This window comes from Ranitomeya variabilis, chromosome 6 (assembly GCF_051348905.1).
Source record: "Ranitomeya variabilis isolate aRanVar5 chromosome 6, aRanVar5.hap1, whole genome shotgun sequence".
Taxonomy (NCBI): domain Eukaryota; kingdom Metazoa; phylum Chordata; class Amphibia; order Anura; family Dendrobatidae; genus Ranitomeya; species Ranitomeya variabilis.
Genome location: NC_135237.1, coordinates 23,591,655 through 23,606,560, shown reverse-complemented (window position 1 = coordinate 23,606,560; position 14,906 = coordinate 23,591,655). Strand labels below are relative to the sequence as shown.

At 45.7% G+C, this 14,906-nt stretch overlaps 1 protein-coding gene across 3 annotated transcripts in view; it reads right to left on the bottom strand.

Annotated features, from left to right (window-relative positions):
* Positions 1-1,594: 1,594 nt before the first annotated feature.
* CRPPA (CDP-L-ribitol pyrophosphorylase A) overlaps positions 1,595-14,906 on the bottom strand; it is a 212,472-nt gene continuing 199,160 nt past the window's right edge. For all 3 annotated transcript variants that reach the window (XM_077268069.1, XM_077268067.1, XM_077268068.1), the window contains one exon: positions 1,595-2,035. In XM_077268069.1, the coding sequence (XP_077124184.1) occupies positions 1,931-2,035 (105 nt within the window). In that variant the 3' untranslated portion in view covers positions 1,595-1,930. The remainder of the gene's footprint in view (positions 2,036-14,906) is intronic.

The following is a 14,906-nucleotide window of genomic DNA, read 5'->3' as shown; positions in this document are numbered from 1 at the left end:
CCGAAAATGTTACCAATAAAAACGTCAACTCGTCCCGCAAAAAACAAGACCTCACATGACTCTGTGGACCAAAATGTGGAAAAATTATAGGTCTCAAAATGCCACGTATATAAGTGCCACGTATTTAAGTGCCACGTATAAGTGCCACGTATTTAAGTGCCACGTATAAGCAAAGTAATGATGGTAAGCAGTCTTCACAAGTGGAGTAATTGGTCTTCTTTGGTTGGCAAATGTCACATAACCACACACGTAACAAAAATTGTTAACAATATTTGCACATTTACGAGGCATTTTCAAAGTGTAAATTCTCTCCACAAAATTACTGCAACAAGAGAAAGAGACTTCAATTAGTACAAACTATGCAGACACAATTTATAAAATGGCTGACATTGGTTCAACAGGTCTGTAATCAGGTTTACCAATACACATTTGTTGAAAATTCAAAATTTCCCTATTTTCCTGCATAATAATCTTAAATGACCTGTATCTCAGCAACAAGAGCTAATAATGATTTTTAAGTAACATATTCGTTTTTAGGATGCTAAAATTATTACAAACCAGCTATTTTCATTTCAGAAACATTTTCACTGTTGGCCAGAATTTAAAGGGGTTGTCCAGAATTAGAAAAACATGGCTGCTTTCTTTCACAAACCGCTTCATTGAAATAAATGGTCTTGAACTTGCAATACTACACGCAACCCATGGTCAGGGGGGGCGCTGTTTCTGAAAGAAAACAGTCTTTATTTTTTTTATCCCTGACAACCCCTTTAATTGTGGTGCATATGTAATATAGGTAGAGATGAGCTAATCGATTTGCAAGTCACTGGGCTAGCACCCATATTGTGGCAGCCAATCAGGAGCTCTGCAGACATCCTATCTGTCAGAATCCCCAGCGCCTCCTCTGATTTGTTGGCCCGGCATGATGTCATCGTTACGGTGTGACGCACGTATGATGTCATCGTTACGGTGTGACGCACGTATGATGTCACGCTGGGCCTACTTATCAGGAATGCCACATCAGGAAAGCGAGAGAGAGAGGGAGAGTAACCGCAGCTCCTGCTCTGAGGCACCAATTTATTTAATCATTTATTTTTCCATCCCCTCCACGCTATTTAAAGGGATGATATTATCAACTTCGTAGATGGATACTGTTAGATAGATCTTGTAAAAACAAACATTTTTGCAATTTACTGCTTGTGAAAATTTGTAGCCGTTCTTGAGATATTAGCACTTTTCTTTTGTTTACAGCTCGTTTCCTAGGAGACCGACCACCACTGTCGTGTTGCTGGAGCAGACTGATACCTACCTCCAGTTTGCTTACAAACTGTGCTAAACTTGGCCCGGGATTAGGAGGTATTAGCGCATTCCAGAGATCCTGTCCAGTTTTAAAAAAGTCCATAAACAAAGTTTGTAACCAGTGCCCGTGTTCCGCTGTCTAGCAGAAGTGGTTGGTCTCCATGGCAATGAGCTGTAAATAAAAGAAAAGTGTTAATATCTCAAGAATGGATGAAAATTTTAACAAGCAGTAAATTGCAAAATTGTTTATATTTACAAGCTCTATGAAGATGGGAAATAACACTTTAACATTGAATGATGTTGTAAAAATGTAATTTATTTTGCAAATCTGAACTCTATTCACACCCAGAGCTGCATTCCAAATTCTGCAACATGCAGTTGATAATGCACAAAGACGTTCTGCTACATTTGGACTTTTTTAAAGGGTTTATCCATCTTTTATAAGTTAACCCACATTGACAATCTTTGTTGATCGGTGGGGAATGGAGTGCCGGGACCCCCGGCCGATCCTCAGAATGGAGGGGCCAAGACATCAAATATTCGGGCTCTTTATTAGTACCACGTGCAGCTAATGTGTCGGTGATATCAGAAGCTCGGCTGACAGCCTTAGGGCTCCTGTTCCAAAAGCTTTATTTCATGCGACCATGACTTGACCGATGAGCGCCGGGTTCCTGTCCGTGATCAGTGCAGTGATGATTGCTGAAGCCTGACGGGCGACATCTTCAAGCTGCGACTCCTCCTGTGAAGATTAATAAGGGAAAATCTGAGTTTTTAATTTTCTCAACCCACAATATAAGAAGAAATAAAAAAGGCCTATCCAGCAATCGAAATACATGGTTATTTTCTTCCAGAAACAGCGCCCCCCTGTCCGATGGTTGTGACTGGTATTACTGCTAATCTCCATTTAAGTAAATGGGACCTGGCTGTAATACCGCGCACCACCTGTGGACAAATGTGGCGCCATCTGTTTGAAACTAACAGCAGAAACTAGATAGTTTGCTACAATGTATCAGTGTAGATCAGTCTGGAAACAAATGTAATAGACCTCCAGCTGCAGCATGCCAGGGTATAAAGGGAAACCCCTCCAATACTAAACCGCCTAGAACATTGTAACCATGAAACCACGCTGACCTTCATGGGCATTAAATATTAACCCTAAACCAGTCCACAGCTCCGAGCCTATGAAATACTAGCCCAAAACAATCCCGTAAGGACAAATGGATAATAGATGGTCACCCACTACCACCCTGGCCCTCCAGGGATATTAAAACCTGCCCATTACCACCCTGTGCCTTCAGAAATATTAATACCTACCCATTACCAGAAGCTGTCCCTTCCTCAGCCCAAAATCTACTAAAACTCTTGTGCATGCCCTCATCATCTCCCGCCTCGATTACTGCAACACCCTCTTCTGTGGCCTCCCAGCTAACTCTCTTGCACCACTCCAGTCTGTCCTCAACTCTTCTGCCCGGCTAATCCACCTCTCTCCTCGCTACTCCTCCGCTTCTCCCCTCTGCAAATCCCTCCACTGGCTCCCAATCCCCAACGAATCCAGTTCAAACTACTAATACTGATCTACAAAGCCATCCACAACCTGTCCCCCCCCATATCTCTGAACTAATCTCCCAATATCTTCCCTCACATAATCTCCGATCCTCCCAAGACCTCCTTCTCTCCTCCACACTTATTCGCTCCTCACACAACCGCCTCCAAGATTTCTCCCGAATATCCCCCATCCTCTGGAATTCCACGCCTCAACACGTCCGACTATCAACCACAATCGAATCCTTCAGACGGAACCTGAAAGCCCATCTCTTCAGGAAAGCCTACAGCCTGCAATAACCATTCTGCCGCCTCACCAACTACCCGAGCTCCTGCCGCCTCACCAACCATCCGAGCTGCTCCCACGTGACCAACCACCCAAGCTGCCGCCTAACTAATCACCGAAGGTGCCGCCTCACCAACCACCCGAGCTGCCGCCTCACCAACCACCCGAGCTGCTGCCGCCTCACCAACCACCCGAGGTGCCGCCTCAGTAACCTACCCATTACCACCCTGGCCCTCCATGGATATTAAAACCTACCCATTACCACCATGGCCCTCCATGGATATTAAAACCTGCCCATTACCAGCCTGTCCCTACAGGGATATTAAAACCTCGGCCACCAGAAATATTACATTTTAACTTTTTACTATCCTAGACCTCCAGTGATATTAGGTAGATATTAACCATTCTAACCCACAGCCACTCTAGATCTCCAGGGATATTAGATACTAACCCATAACCACCTAAGATCTCCAGGGATATTAGATACTAACCCATAACCACCCTAGATCTCCAGGGATATTAGATACTAACCCATAACCACCCTAGATCTCCAGGGATATTAGATACTAACCCATAACCACCCTAGATCTCTAGGGATATTAGATACTAACCAACAACCATCCTACATCTCCAGGGATATTAGATACTAACCCATAACCACCCTAAATCTCCAGGGATATTAGATACTAAGGCTGCTTTCACACTAGCGTCGGTACGGGGCCGTCACGCTGGGTCGGCCCGACGTACCGACGCATACTGTGCAAATGCCCGACGTGGGCAGCGGAAGCAGTCTTAGGACGCTTCCGCTGCCCCATTACAAGGGCCGGGGAGCAGGGGGCGGAGTTTCGGCACAACGTGTGGCGACGGTTGCGACGTGTGGCGATACGTCGCAATGCGTCGGAAATGTAAGTCTATGGGGAAAAAACGCATCCTGCAGACAACTTTGCAGGATGCGTTTTTTCTCCTAAACAACGCATTGCGATGTCCGCCGAAAAACGCTAGTGTGAAAGTAGCCTAACCCATAACCATCCTAGATCTCCAGGGATATATCTCCAGGGATAATAGATACTAACCAACAACCATCCTAGATCTCCAGGGATATTAGATATTAACCCATAACCACCCTAGATCCCCAGGTATATTATATACTAACCCATAACCACCCTAGATCCCCAGGTATATTATATACTAACCCATAACCACCCTAGATCTCCAGGGATAATAGATACTAACCAACAACCATCCTAGATCTCCAGGGATATTAGATACTAACCCATAACCATCCTAGATCTCCAGGGATATTAGATACTAACCCATAACCATCCTAGATCTCCAGGGATATTAGATACTAACCCATAACCACCCTAGATCTCCAGGGATAATAGATACTAACCAACAACCATCCTAGATCTCCAGGGATATTAGATACTAACCCATAACCATCCTAGATCTCCAGGGATATTAGATACTAACCCATAACCATCCTAGATCTCCAGGGATATTAGATACTAACCCATAACCACCCTAGATCTCCAGGGATAATAGATACTAACCAACAACCATCCTAGATCTCCAGGGATATTAGATACTAACCCATAACCATCCTAGATCTCCAGGGATATTAGATACTAACCCATAACCATCCTAGATCTCCAGGGATATTAGATACTAACCCATAACCACCCTAGATCTCCAGGGATAATAGATACTAACCAACAACCATCCTAGATCTCCAGGGATATTAGATACTAACCCATAACCATCCTAGATCTCCAGGGATATTAGATACTAACCCATAACCATCCTAGATCTCCAGGGATATTAGATACTAACCCATTACTGCCCTAGATCTCCTAGATTTCCTATCTTCTCTATGATGAGAGCAGAATAAAAGGAGTCTGCAAAGAGTTTATCTGGCTATACAGCAAAACGATCAGACCCCTGAATTCAGACCCCCCGATTCTCTTCTCCCTTGCTGCACTCTGTTGAGGGAAAGTCAGGAGGTCGCCCTTTAACAATAGTCATCTGGTCTCATTGAAATAGCCAGGTTTGGATGACTTGCTTCTAATGGGCATGGGCGCCTCCAGTATCAACGATATTTCTATCAGCCCCTTGATATTAAATATTAAACACTCTAGAACAGAGCTGACATCCCAGAATCAGGGACGGAAACTACTGAACATAAAAAGCTGAAATAATATTGACGAATATGAGACATTTTCCAAAAGTCTCAGGTTTGATGCCTCCTTTCCTTTGTGCAGCCCCTCAGAGTGCACTCATATCTGACCTCCTAAATTGTTTCCACATTTATCTATATATCCCACGGTCCCGACTACGATCATCCTGTATGAGCTGAGCACCATGAGAGTAGTAGTGTTATTGTATATGCTGCTCTATTGACCTTCGTAGCTCCAGACCTGCTGCACAAGAATGGTCGTTATTCAGAGGGGACACATATCCGAGGGCAATGTTCTTCTGGGAGCAAAGAAAGAAAACATAATATTATTGTGTCCTTACATCGAAGTCTGACATTGACTGGCGGCTCTGGTGAGGGTTGTGCTCCTTTGGCTTGCTACACGAGTCCTACAGTTATTCTGCTGTACACCTTCATTGCAAGATGCAATCTCTGCAGAATAGAGGGTGAACGTCCACTGACTACAGAGATACATGATAAGATCCTGTCTGCAGCCACCACTAGGGGGAGCTCCCTGTATACAGAGACAAATGATAAGATCCTGTCTGCAGCCACCACTAGGGGGAGCTCCCTGTATACAGAGATACATGATAAGATCCTGTCTGCAGCCACCACTAGGGGGAGCTCCCTGTATACAGAGATACATGATAAGATCCTGTCTGCAGCCACCACTAGGGGGAGCTCCCTGTATACAGAGATACATGATAAGATCCTGTCTGCAGCCACCACTAGGGGGAGCTCCCTGTATATAGAAATACATGATAAGATCCTGTCTGCAGTCACCACTAGGGGGAGCTCCCTGTATACAGAGATACATGATAAGATCCCGTCTGCAGTCACCACTAGGGAGAGCTCCCTGTATACAGAGATACATGATAAGATCCTGTCTGCAGCCACCACTAGGGGGAGCTCCCTGCATACAGAGATACATGATAAGATCCCGTCTGCAGTCACCACTAGGGGGAGCTCCCTGTATACAGAGATACATTATAAGATCCTGTCTGCAGTCACTAGGGGGAGCGCCCTGTATATAGAAATACATGATAAGATCCTGTCTGCAGACACCACTAGGGGGAGCTCCCTGTATACAGAGATACATGATAAGATCCTGTCTGCAGCCACCACTAGGGGGAGCTCCCTGTATACAGAGATACATGATAAGATCCTGTCTGCAGCCACCACTAGGGGGAGCTCCCTGTATACAGAGATACATGATAAGATTCTGTCTGCAGCCACCACTAGGGGAGCTCCCTGTATACAGATACATGATGAGATCCTGTCTGCAGTCACCACTAGGGGGAGCTCCCTGTATACAGAGATACATGATAAGAGCCTGTCTGCAGCCACCACTAGGGGGAGCTCCCTGTATACAGAGATACATGATAAGATTCTGTCTGCAGCCACCACTAGGGGGAGATCCCTGTATAAAGAGATACATAAGATTCTGTCTGCAGTCACCACTAGGGGGAGCTCCCTGTATACAGAGATACATGATAAGATTCTGTCTGCAGTCACCACTAGGGGGAGCTCCCTGTATACAGAGATACATGATAAGATCCTGTCTGCAGCCTCCACTAGGGGAGCTCCCTGTATACAGAGATACATGATAAGATCCTGTCTGCAGACACCACTAGGGGGAGCTCCCTGTATACAGAGATACATGATAAGATCCTGTCTGCAGCCACCACTAGGGGGAGCTCCCTGTATACAGAGATACATGATAAGATTCTGTCTGCAGTTACCACTAGGGGAAGCTCCCTGTAAACAGAGATACATGATAGGATTCTGTCTGCAGTCACCACTAGGGGGAGCTCCCTGTATACAGAGATACATGATAAGATTCTGTCTGCAGACACCAATAGGGGGAGCTCCCTGTATATAGAGATACATGATAACATTCTGTCTACAGCCACCACTAGGGGGAGCTCCCTGTATACAGAGATACATGATAAGATTCTGTCTGCAGACACCAATAGGGGGAGCTCCCTGTATACAGAGATACATGATAAGATCCTGTCTGCAGTCACCACTAGGGGGAGCTCCCTGTATACAGAGATACATGATAACATTCTGTCTGCAGACACCACTAGGGGGAGCTCCCTGTATACAGAGATACATGATAAGATCCTGTCTGCAGTCACCACTAGGGGGAGCTCCCTGTATACAGAGATACATGATAAGATCCTGTCTGCAGCCACCACTAGGGGGAGCTCCCTGTATACAGAGATACATGATAACATTCTGTCTGCAGACACCACTAGGGGGAGCGCCTTTTATACATGAATCTGCTAACATTCAGAGGTATATATGCTATATATCACAAGGGGCCATAAGTCATTTTCCTGACACTCCTCAAGCGGAGCTCTTAATTTTATAGCAATATAATTATGTCCGGGTCGCAGCACTGGCTGCCAGGAGGGGTTGGCGCAGCTTCTTACCATAAATAGTTTACTCATCTGGTGGTGTTATGACTTTACAGGCGGCCGTGAAAAACGGAGAACAGAAACAGACGCCTATTGTGATTTCACATCGAGCCACAAACAATTATCTTGCCTTGACCGACCACCCGCAATTTGGGGGGCCCCACCCTTGCCCCTTATAATTGTAGCAGGCCTACGTACTACGCAAGGCGTCTTCTCGCAATATGTAAAGATCTCTCCGAAAATAAACTGACCTTGAAAGTCAACGCTTAGGACGGCAGGAGAAAGTGAAGGTTTAGGTTATAACACCCCTCACTTACTCACTCAGCCCCCCATAAAGTACACAGTGTCAGGGTCTGCATCGATTACAGGACGCAGACACAGGGCGGCTTTAATTGAATTTGTTGTTTTTTTTTCTTTCTTCCCTGTGAACATAGAAATAATATTTGTCATATTAACTGGATACAAAGTTATATTTTCAAGATGTTGGAATAAATAAGAAACATGACAGGCCGACTGGAAATCATGATGTCTGTGCTTTCTGGAGGGGGGAGTGGGCGAGCACTATACTGCGCTGAATATAACCCCTTAATGTCTTTTTTTCTTAATGACATAACTTTATCATGCAACACTCTGATTGTATGAATATGTTACATTGTTTTGTTTTGTTTTTTGAAGGGTAGGTGTGAAACATTTTAACTTTCTTAAATTTTGATTTATAGTCCGATAATTCTTCTAAATAGCAGTTTATTACACCTGTCAATGTAAAACTGAGAGGTGGCCTATTATTATGCCTTGTCTTTGGCAGATGACAGAGGGAGTCCTTTCTAGCTATTTAATGTGATAATGTCACAGCAGTTGGACAATATGAATGTTACACAACTGTCCGGAGTCCAGGCTCGTCTTCCAGGACCTCTGCTAAAGGTCCATATGCGGCTTCTAGGAAGTCTCCTATCCACTTGCAGCTTCCAGGACCTCTGCTGCCTGTCTGCAATTTCCAGGATCTCTGCTACGTATTCGAATGCAGTTGCAGGATGTCTCCTATCTGCTTGCGGCTTCCAGAACTTCTGAAACCTGTTCCCGATCTTCCAAAACGTCTGTACGTGTCAAACTGTGGTTTCCAGGACGTCGCCTGACCACTTGTGGCTTCCAGGACCTCTGCTACCAGTTACCAGTCTTTCAGGACCTCTGCTATGTGCCCTGTCATGATTCCCCAATGGCATGGGAACATCAGAAACACAAAAAATAACAGACTAGCTCTCGGGTGATGGAAACTCAAGCTGACCGTGACCTAAATCTACCACACAACTAACAGTAGCCAGGAAGCATTCCTACGGCTGCCTAGATGCCATGCGCCAGCCGGAGAACTAACTACGCCTGGAAGAGGAAGGAACAGACCTGGCTTACCATTAGAGAAATTCCCCAAAGATGATAGTAGCCCCCACGTATATTAACGGTGAGTTCAGAGGAAAAGACATACACAGTATGAAGGTAGATTTAGCAAAGCGAGGTCCACTTACTAGATAGAGGAAGGATACAAAAGAGGACTTCACGGTCAGCTGAAAAACCCTTTCAAAAAACCCATCCTGAAATTACTTTAAGACTCCTGTGTCAACTCATGACACAGGAGTGGCAATTTCAGTCCACAAGAGCTTCCAGTAACAGGAAATGACAAAACTGAAAACTGGACAAGAAAAACAAAACAATAAGGACAAGAGTCCACTTAGCTGATCAGCAGACTAGTAGCAGGAACATGCAACTGAATGACTCAGGTTACAATGATGACCGGCAAGGAAGTGACTGGAGAGCAAGGCTAAATAGGGAACTCCCAAAACTGATGGAAGCAGGTGAGCTGAGGCAGAAAAGCACACATAAGTCTCCAGTACCACCAGCCACCACCAGGGGAGCCAAAAAGCGGATCACAACAGTACCCCCCCCTTAAGGAGGGGGCACCGAACCCTCACAAGAACCGCCAGGGCGACCTGGATGAGCCCTATGAAAGGCACGAACCAAATCCGAGGCATGAACATCAGAGGCAGTTACCCAAGAATTATCTTCCTGACCATAGCCCTTCCATTTAACCAGGTACTGGAGTCTCCGCCTGGAAATACGGGAGTCCAAGATCTTCTCTATAACGTACTCCAATTCACCCTCAACCAGCACAGGAGCAGGAGGCCCAGCAGAAGGAACCACCGGCACCTCGTATCTCCGCAACAACGACCGATGGAACACATTATGGATAGCGAAAGATGCCGGAAGGTCCAAACGAAAGGAAACAGGGTTAATAATCTCCAAAATCCTATAGGGACCGATGAACCGAGGCTTAAATTTAGGAGAAGAAACCCTCATTGGGACAAAACGGGAAGACAACCACACCAAGTCCCCAACACGAAGGCGAGGACCAACCCGACGCTGGCGGTTAGCAAACCGCTGAGTCCTCTCCTGGGACAAATTCAAATTGTCCACCACTTGTTCCCAAATCCGATACAACCGATCCACCACAGCATCTACTCCAGGACAATCCGAAGACTCCACCTGACCAGAAGAAAAACGGGGATGAAACCCCGAATTGCAAAAGAAAGGGGAAACCAAAGTGGCAGAACTGGCCCGATTATTAAGAGCAAACTCCGCCAACGGCAAAAAGGCAACCCAACCATCCTGATCCGCAGACACAAAACACCTCAAATACGTCTCCAAAGTTTGATTAGTTCGCTCCGTCTGGCCATTAGTCTGAGGATGGAAGGCAGACGAAAAAGACAAATCAATGCCCAACCTGGCACAGAACGCCCGCCAAAATCTAGAAACGAACTGGGTACCCCTATCAGAAACGATATTTTCAGGAATACCATGCAAGCGAACCACATTTTGAAAAAACAAAGGAACCAACTCAGACGAGGAAGGCAACTTCGGCAATGGCACCAAATGAACCATCTTAGAAAAACGGTCACACACCACCCAGATAACAGACATCCTCTGAGAGACAGGAAGATCAGAAATAAAGTCCATCGAGATGTGCGTCCAAGGCCTCTTCGGAATAGGCAAGGGCAACAACAACCCGCTAGCCCTAGAACAACAAGGCTTGGCCCGAGCACACACATCACAAGACTGCACAAAAACACGCACATCTCAAGACAGAGATGGCCACCAGAAGGATCTAGCCACCAAATCCCTGGTACCAAAAATTCCAGGATGACCCGCCAGCGTAGAAGAATGCACCTCCGAGATGACTCTACTGGTCCAATCATCAGGAACAAACAGTCTACCAGGTGGACAGCGATCAGGTTTATCCGCCTGAAACTCTTGCAAAGCACGTCGCAGATCTGGGGAAATAGCGGATAATATCACCCCATCCTTAAGGATACCTGTAGGTTCCGAATCACCAGGGGAATCAGGCTCAAAACTCCTAGAAAGGGCATCCGCCTTCACATTCTTAGAACCTGGCAGATATGAGACCACAAAATTAAACCGAGAGAAAAACAACGACCAGCGCGCCTGTCTAGGATTCAGGCGCCTGGCAGACTCAAGATAAATCAGATTCTTGTGATCAGTCAAAACCACCACCTGATGTCTAGCACCCTCAAGCCAATGACGCCACTCCTCAAATGCCCACTTCATGGCCAAAAGCTCCCGATTACCGACATCATAATTTCTTTCGGCGGCAGAAAATTTTCGAGAAAAGAACGCACAAGGTCTCATCACTGAGCAATCGGAGCTTTTCTGCGACAAAACCGCCCCCGCTCCGATCTCGGAAGCATCGACCTCAACCTGAAAGGGGAGAGAGACATCGGGCTGGCGCAACACAGGGGCAGACGAAAAGCGGCGCTTAAGTTCCCGAAAGGCCTCCACAGCGGCAGAGGACCAATTGGCAACATCAGCACCCTTCTTAGTCAAATCCGTAAGAGGCTTAGCAACACCAGAAAAAACAGTTATAAATCGACGATAAAAATTAGCAAAGCCCAAGAACTTCTGAAGACCCTTTAGAGAAGTACGCTGCGTCCAGTCACAAATAGCCCGAACCTTGACAGGGTCCATCTCAACAGAAGAAGGGGAAAAAATGTACCCCAAAAAGGAAATATTTTGAACCCCAAAAACACACTTAGAACCCTTTACACACAGAGAATTCTCCCGCAAGACCTGAAAAACCCTCCTGACCTGCTGAACATGAGACTCCCAGTCATCAGAAAAAATCAAAATATCGTCCAAATACACAATCATACATTTATCCAGATATTCACGGAAAATATCATGCATAAAGAACTGAAAAACTGAAGGCGCATTAGAAAGGCCGAAAGGCATTACTAAATACTCAAAGTGGCCCTCAGGCGTATTAAATGCGGTTTTCCACTCATCCCCTTGCTTAATTCGCACCAAATTATACGCCCCACGGAGATCAATCTTGGAGAACCACTTAGCCCCCCTTATGCGAGCAAACAAATCAGTAAGCAGCGGCAACGGATACTGATATTTGACAGTAATTTTATTCAGGAGTCGATAATCAATACAAGGCCTCAGCGAGCCATCCTTTTTAGAGACAAAGAAAAACCCAGCTCCTAAAGGTGATGAAGAAGGACGAATATGTCCCTTTTCCAGGGACTCCTTAACATATTCTCGCATGGCAGCATGCTCAGGTACAGATAGGTTAAACAAACGACCCTTTGGAAATTTACTGCCTGGAATCAGATCTATGGCGCAATCACACTCTCTGTGGGGAGGGAAAGAACCAATTTTAGGCTCTTCAAAAATATCCCCAAAATCCGACAAAAATGCCGGAATCTCAGAGGGAATAGATGACGAGATAGAACCCAAAGGTATGTCCCCATGAGCCCCCCGACATCCCCAGCTTAACACAGACATAGTTTTCCAGTCCAGTACTGGGTTATGAGATTGTAACCATGGTAATCCAAGCACTAACACATCATGTAAATTATGCAACACGAGGAAGCGAATCATCTCCTGATGGTCTGGAGTCATACGCATAGTCACTTGCGTCCAGAACTGTGGTCTATTACAAGCCAGAGGTGTAGAATCTATACCCTTCAGAGGTATAGGAACTTCCAGAGGCTCCAAATCAAACCCACAGCGCCTGGCAAAGGACCAGTCCATAAGACTCAGAGCGGCGCCAGAGTCCACATAGGCATCCACGGTAATAACTGATAATGAACAAATCAGAGTTACAGACAGAAGAAATTTAGACTGTAAAGTGCCAATAGAAACAGACTTGTCAACCTTCCTAGTACGTTTAGAGCATGCTGATATAACATGCGCGGAATCACCACAGTAGAAGCACAAGCCATTTTTGCGCCTATAATTCTGCCGCTCGCTTCTTGACAGAATTCTGTCACATTGCATTTTCTCTGGCGTCCCTTCAGAAGATACCGCCAAATGGTGCACGGGTTTGCGCTCCCGCAAACGCCGATCAATCTGAATCGCCATTGTCATGGACTCATTCAGACCTGTGGGCGTAGGAAACCCCACCATGACATCCTTAACGGCATCAGAAAGGCCCTCTCTGAAACTTGCCGCCAGGGCACACTCATTCCACTGAGTAAGCACAGACCATTTACGAAATCCCTGGCAGTATATCTCAGCTTCATCTTGCCCTTGAGACAGGGCTATTAAAGCTTTTTCAGCTTGAATCTCCAAATTAGGTTCCTCATACAGCAACCCTAAAGCCAGAAAAAACGCATCCACATTGAGCAACGCAGGATCCCCTGGTGTCAATGAAAATGCCCAATTCTGAGGGTCACCTCGCAGCAAAGAAATCACAATCTTAACCTGCTGAACAGGATCTCCAGAGGAGTGAGGTCTGAGAGAAAGGAATAATTTACAATTACATTTGAAATTCAGAAACCGAGATCTATCTCCGGAAAATACCTCTGGTGTAGGAATCTTAGGTTCAGAAATAGGAGTACGTATAACATAATCTTGTAAATTCTGAACCTTCGTAGCAAGATTATTTAAACCTGCAGCCAAACTCTGAGGGTCCATCCTTAAACCGGAGAGATCAGAGCCATTCAAGGATTAGAAGGAGAGAAAGGCAAGGCTGTAAATAGAGCAGAAATACAACTGAGCCAACTAAGTAGCAAACATGAGAAGAAAAAAAAAAAAAAATCTACAGACTTCTTTTACTCTCCTTTCTTCTGCCAATTACTTTAACAGCGGCCGGTCATGCTGTCATGATTCCCCAATGGCATGGGAACATCAGAAACACAAAAATAACAGACTAGCTCTCGGGTGATGGAAACTCAAGCTGACCGTGACCTAAATCTACCACACAACTAACAGTAGCCAGGAAGCATTCCTACGGCTGCCTAGATGCCATGCGCCAGCCGGAGAACTAACTACGCCTGGAAGAGGAAGGAACAGACCTGGCTTACCTCTAGAGAAATTCCCCAAAGATGATAGTAGCCCCCACGTATATTAACGGTGAGTTCAGAGGAAAAGACATACACAGTATGAAGGTAGATTTAGCAAAGCGAGGTCCACTTACTAGATAGAGGAAGGATACAAAAGAGGACTTCACGGTCAGCTGAAAAACCCTTTCAAAAAACCCATCCTGAAATTACTTTAAGACTCCTGTGTCAACTCATGACACAGGAGTGGCAATTTCAGTCCACAAGAGCTTCCAGTAACAGGAAATGACAAAACTGAAAACTGGACAAGAAAAACAAAACAATAAGGACAAGAGTCCACTTAGCTGATCAGCAGACTAGTAGCAGGAACATGCAACTGAATGACTCAGGTTACAATGATGACCGGCAAGGAAGTGACTGGAGAGCAAGGCTAAATAGGGAACTCCCAAAACTGATGGAAGCAGGTGAGCTGAGGCAGAAAAGCACACATAAGTCTCCAGTACCACCAGCCACCACCAGGGGAGCCAAAAATCGGATCACAACAGTGCCCTCTGTGACTCCCAGGATGTCTCTTTACCTCTTGAGGATTCCAGGATCTCTGCTATGTATTTGCTTAAGGCTTCAGGATGTACCATGTCCACTTTCAGCTTCTAGGGCCTCTGCTGTCTGTTACCGGCTTTCCAGGGCCTCTGCTACATGTCCTTCTGCGGCTTCCAGGACGACTCCTGTCAGCTTGCGGCTTCCAGAACCTCTGAAACCCGTTCCTAGTCTACCAAAACCTCTGGTACATGTCAAACTGCAGTTTCCAGGATGTC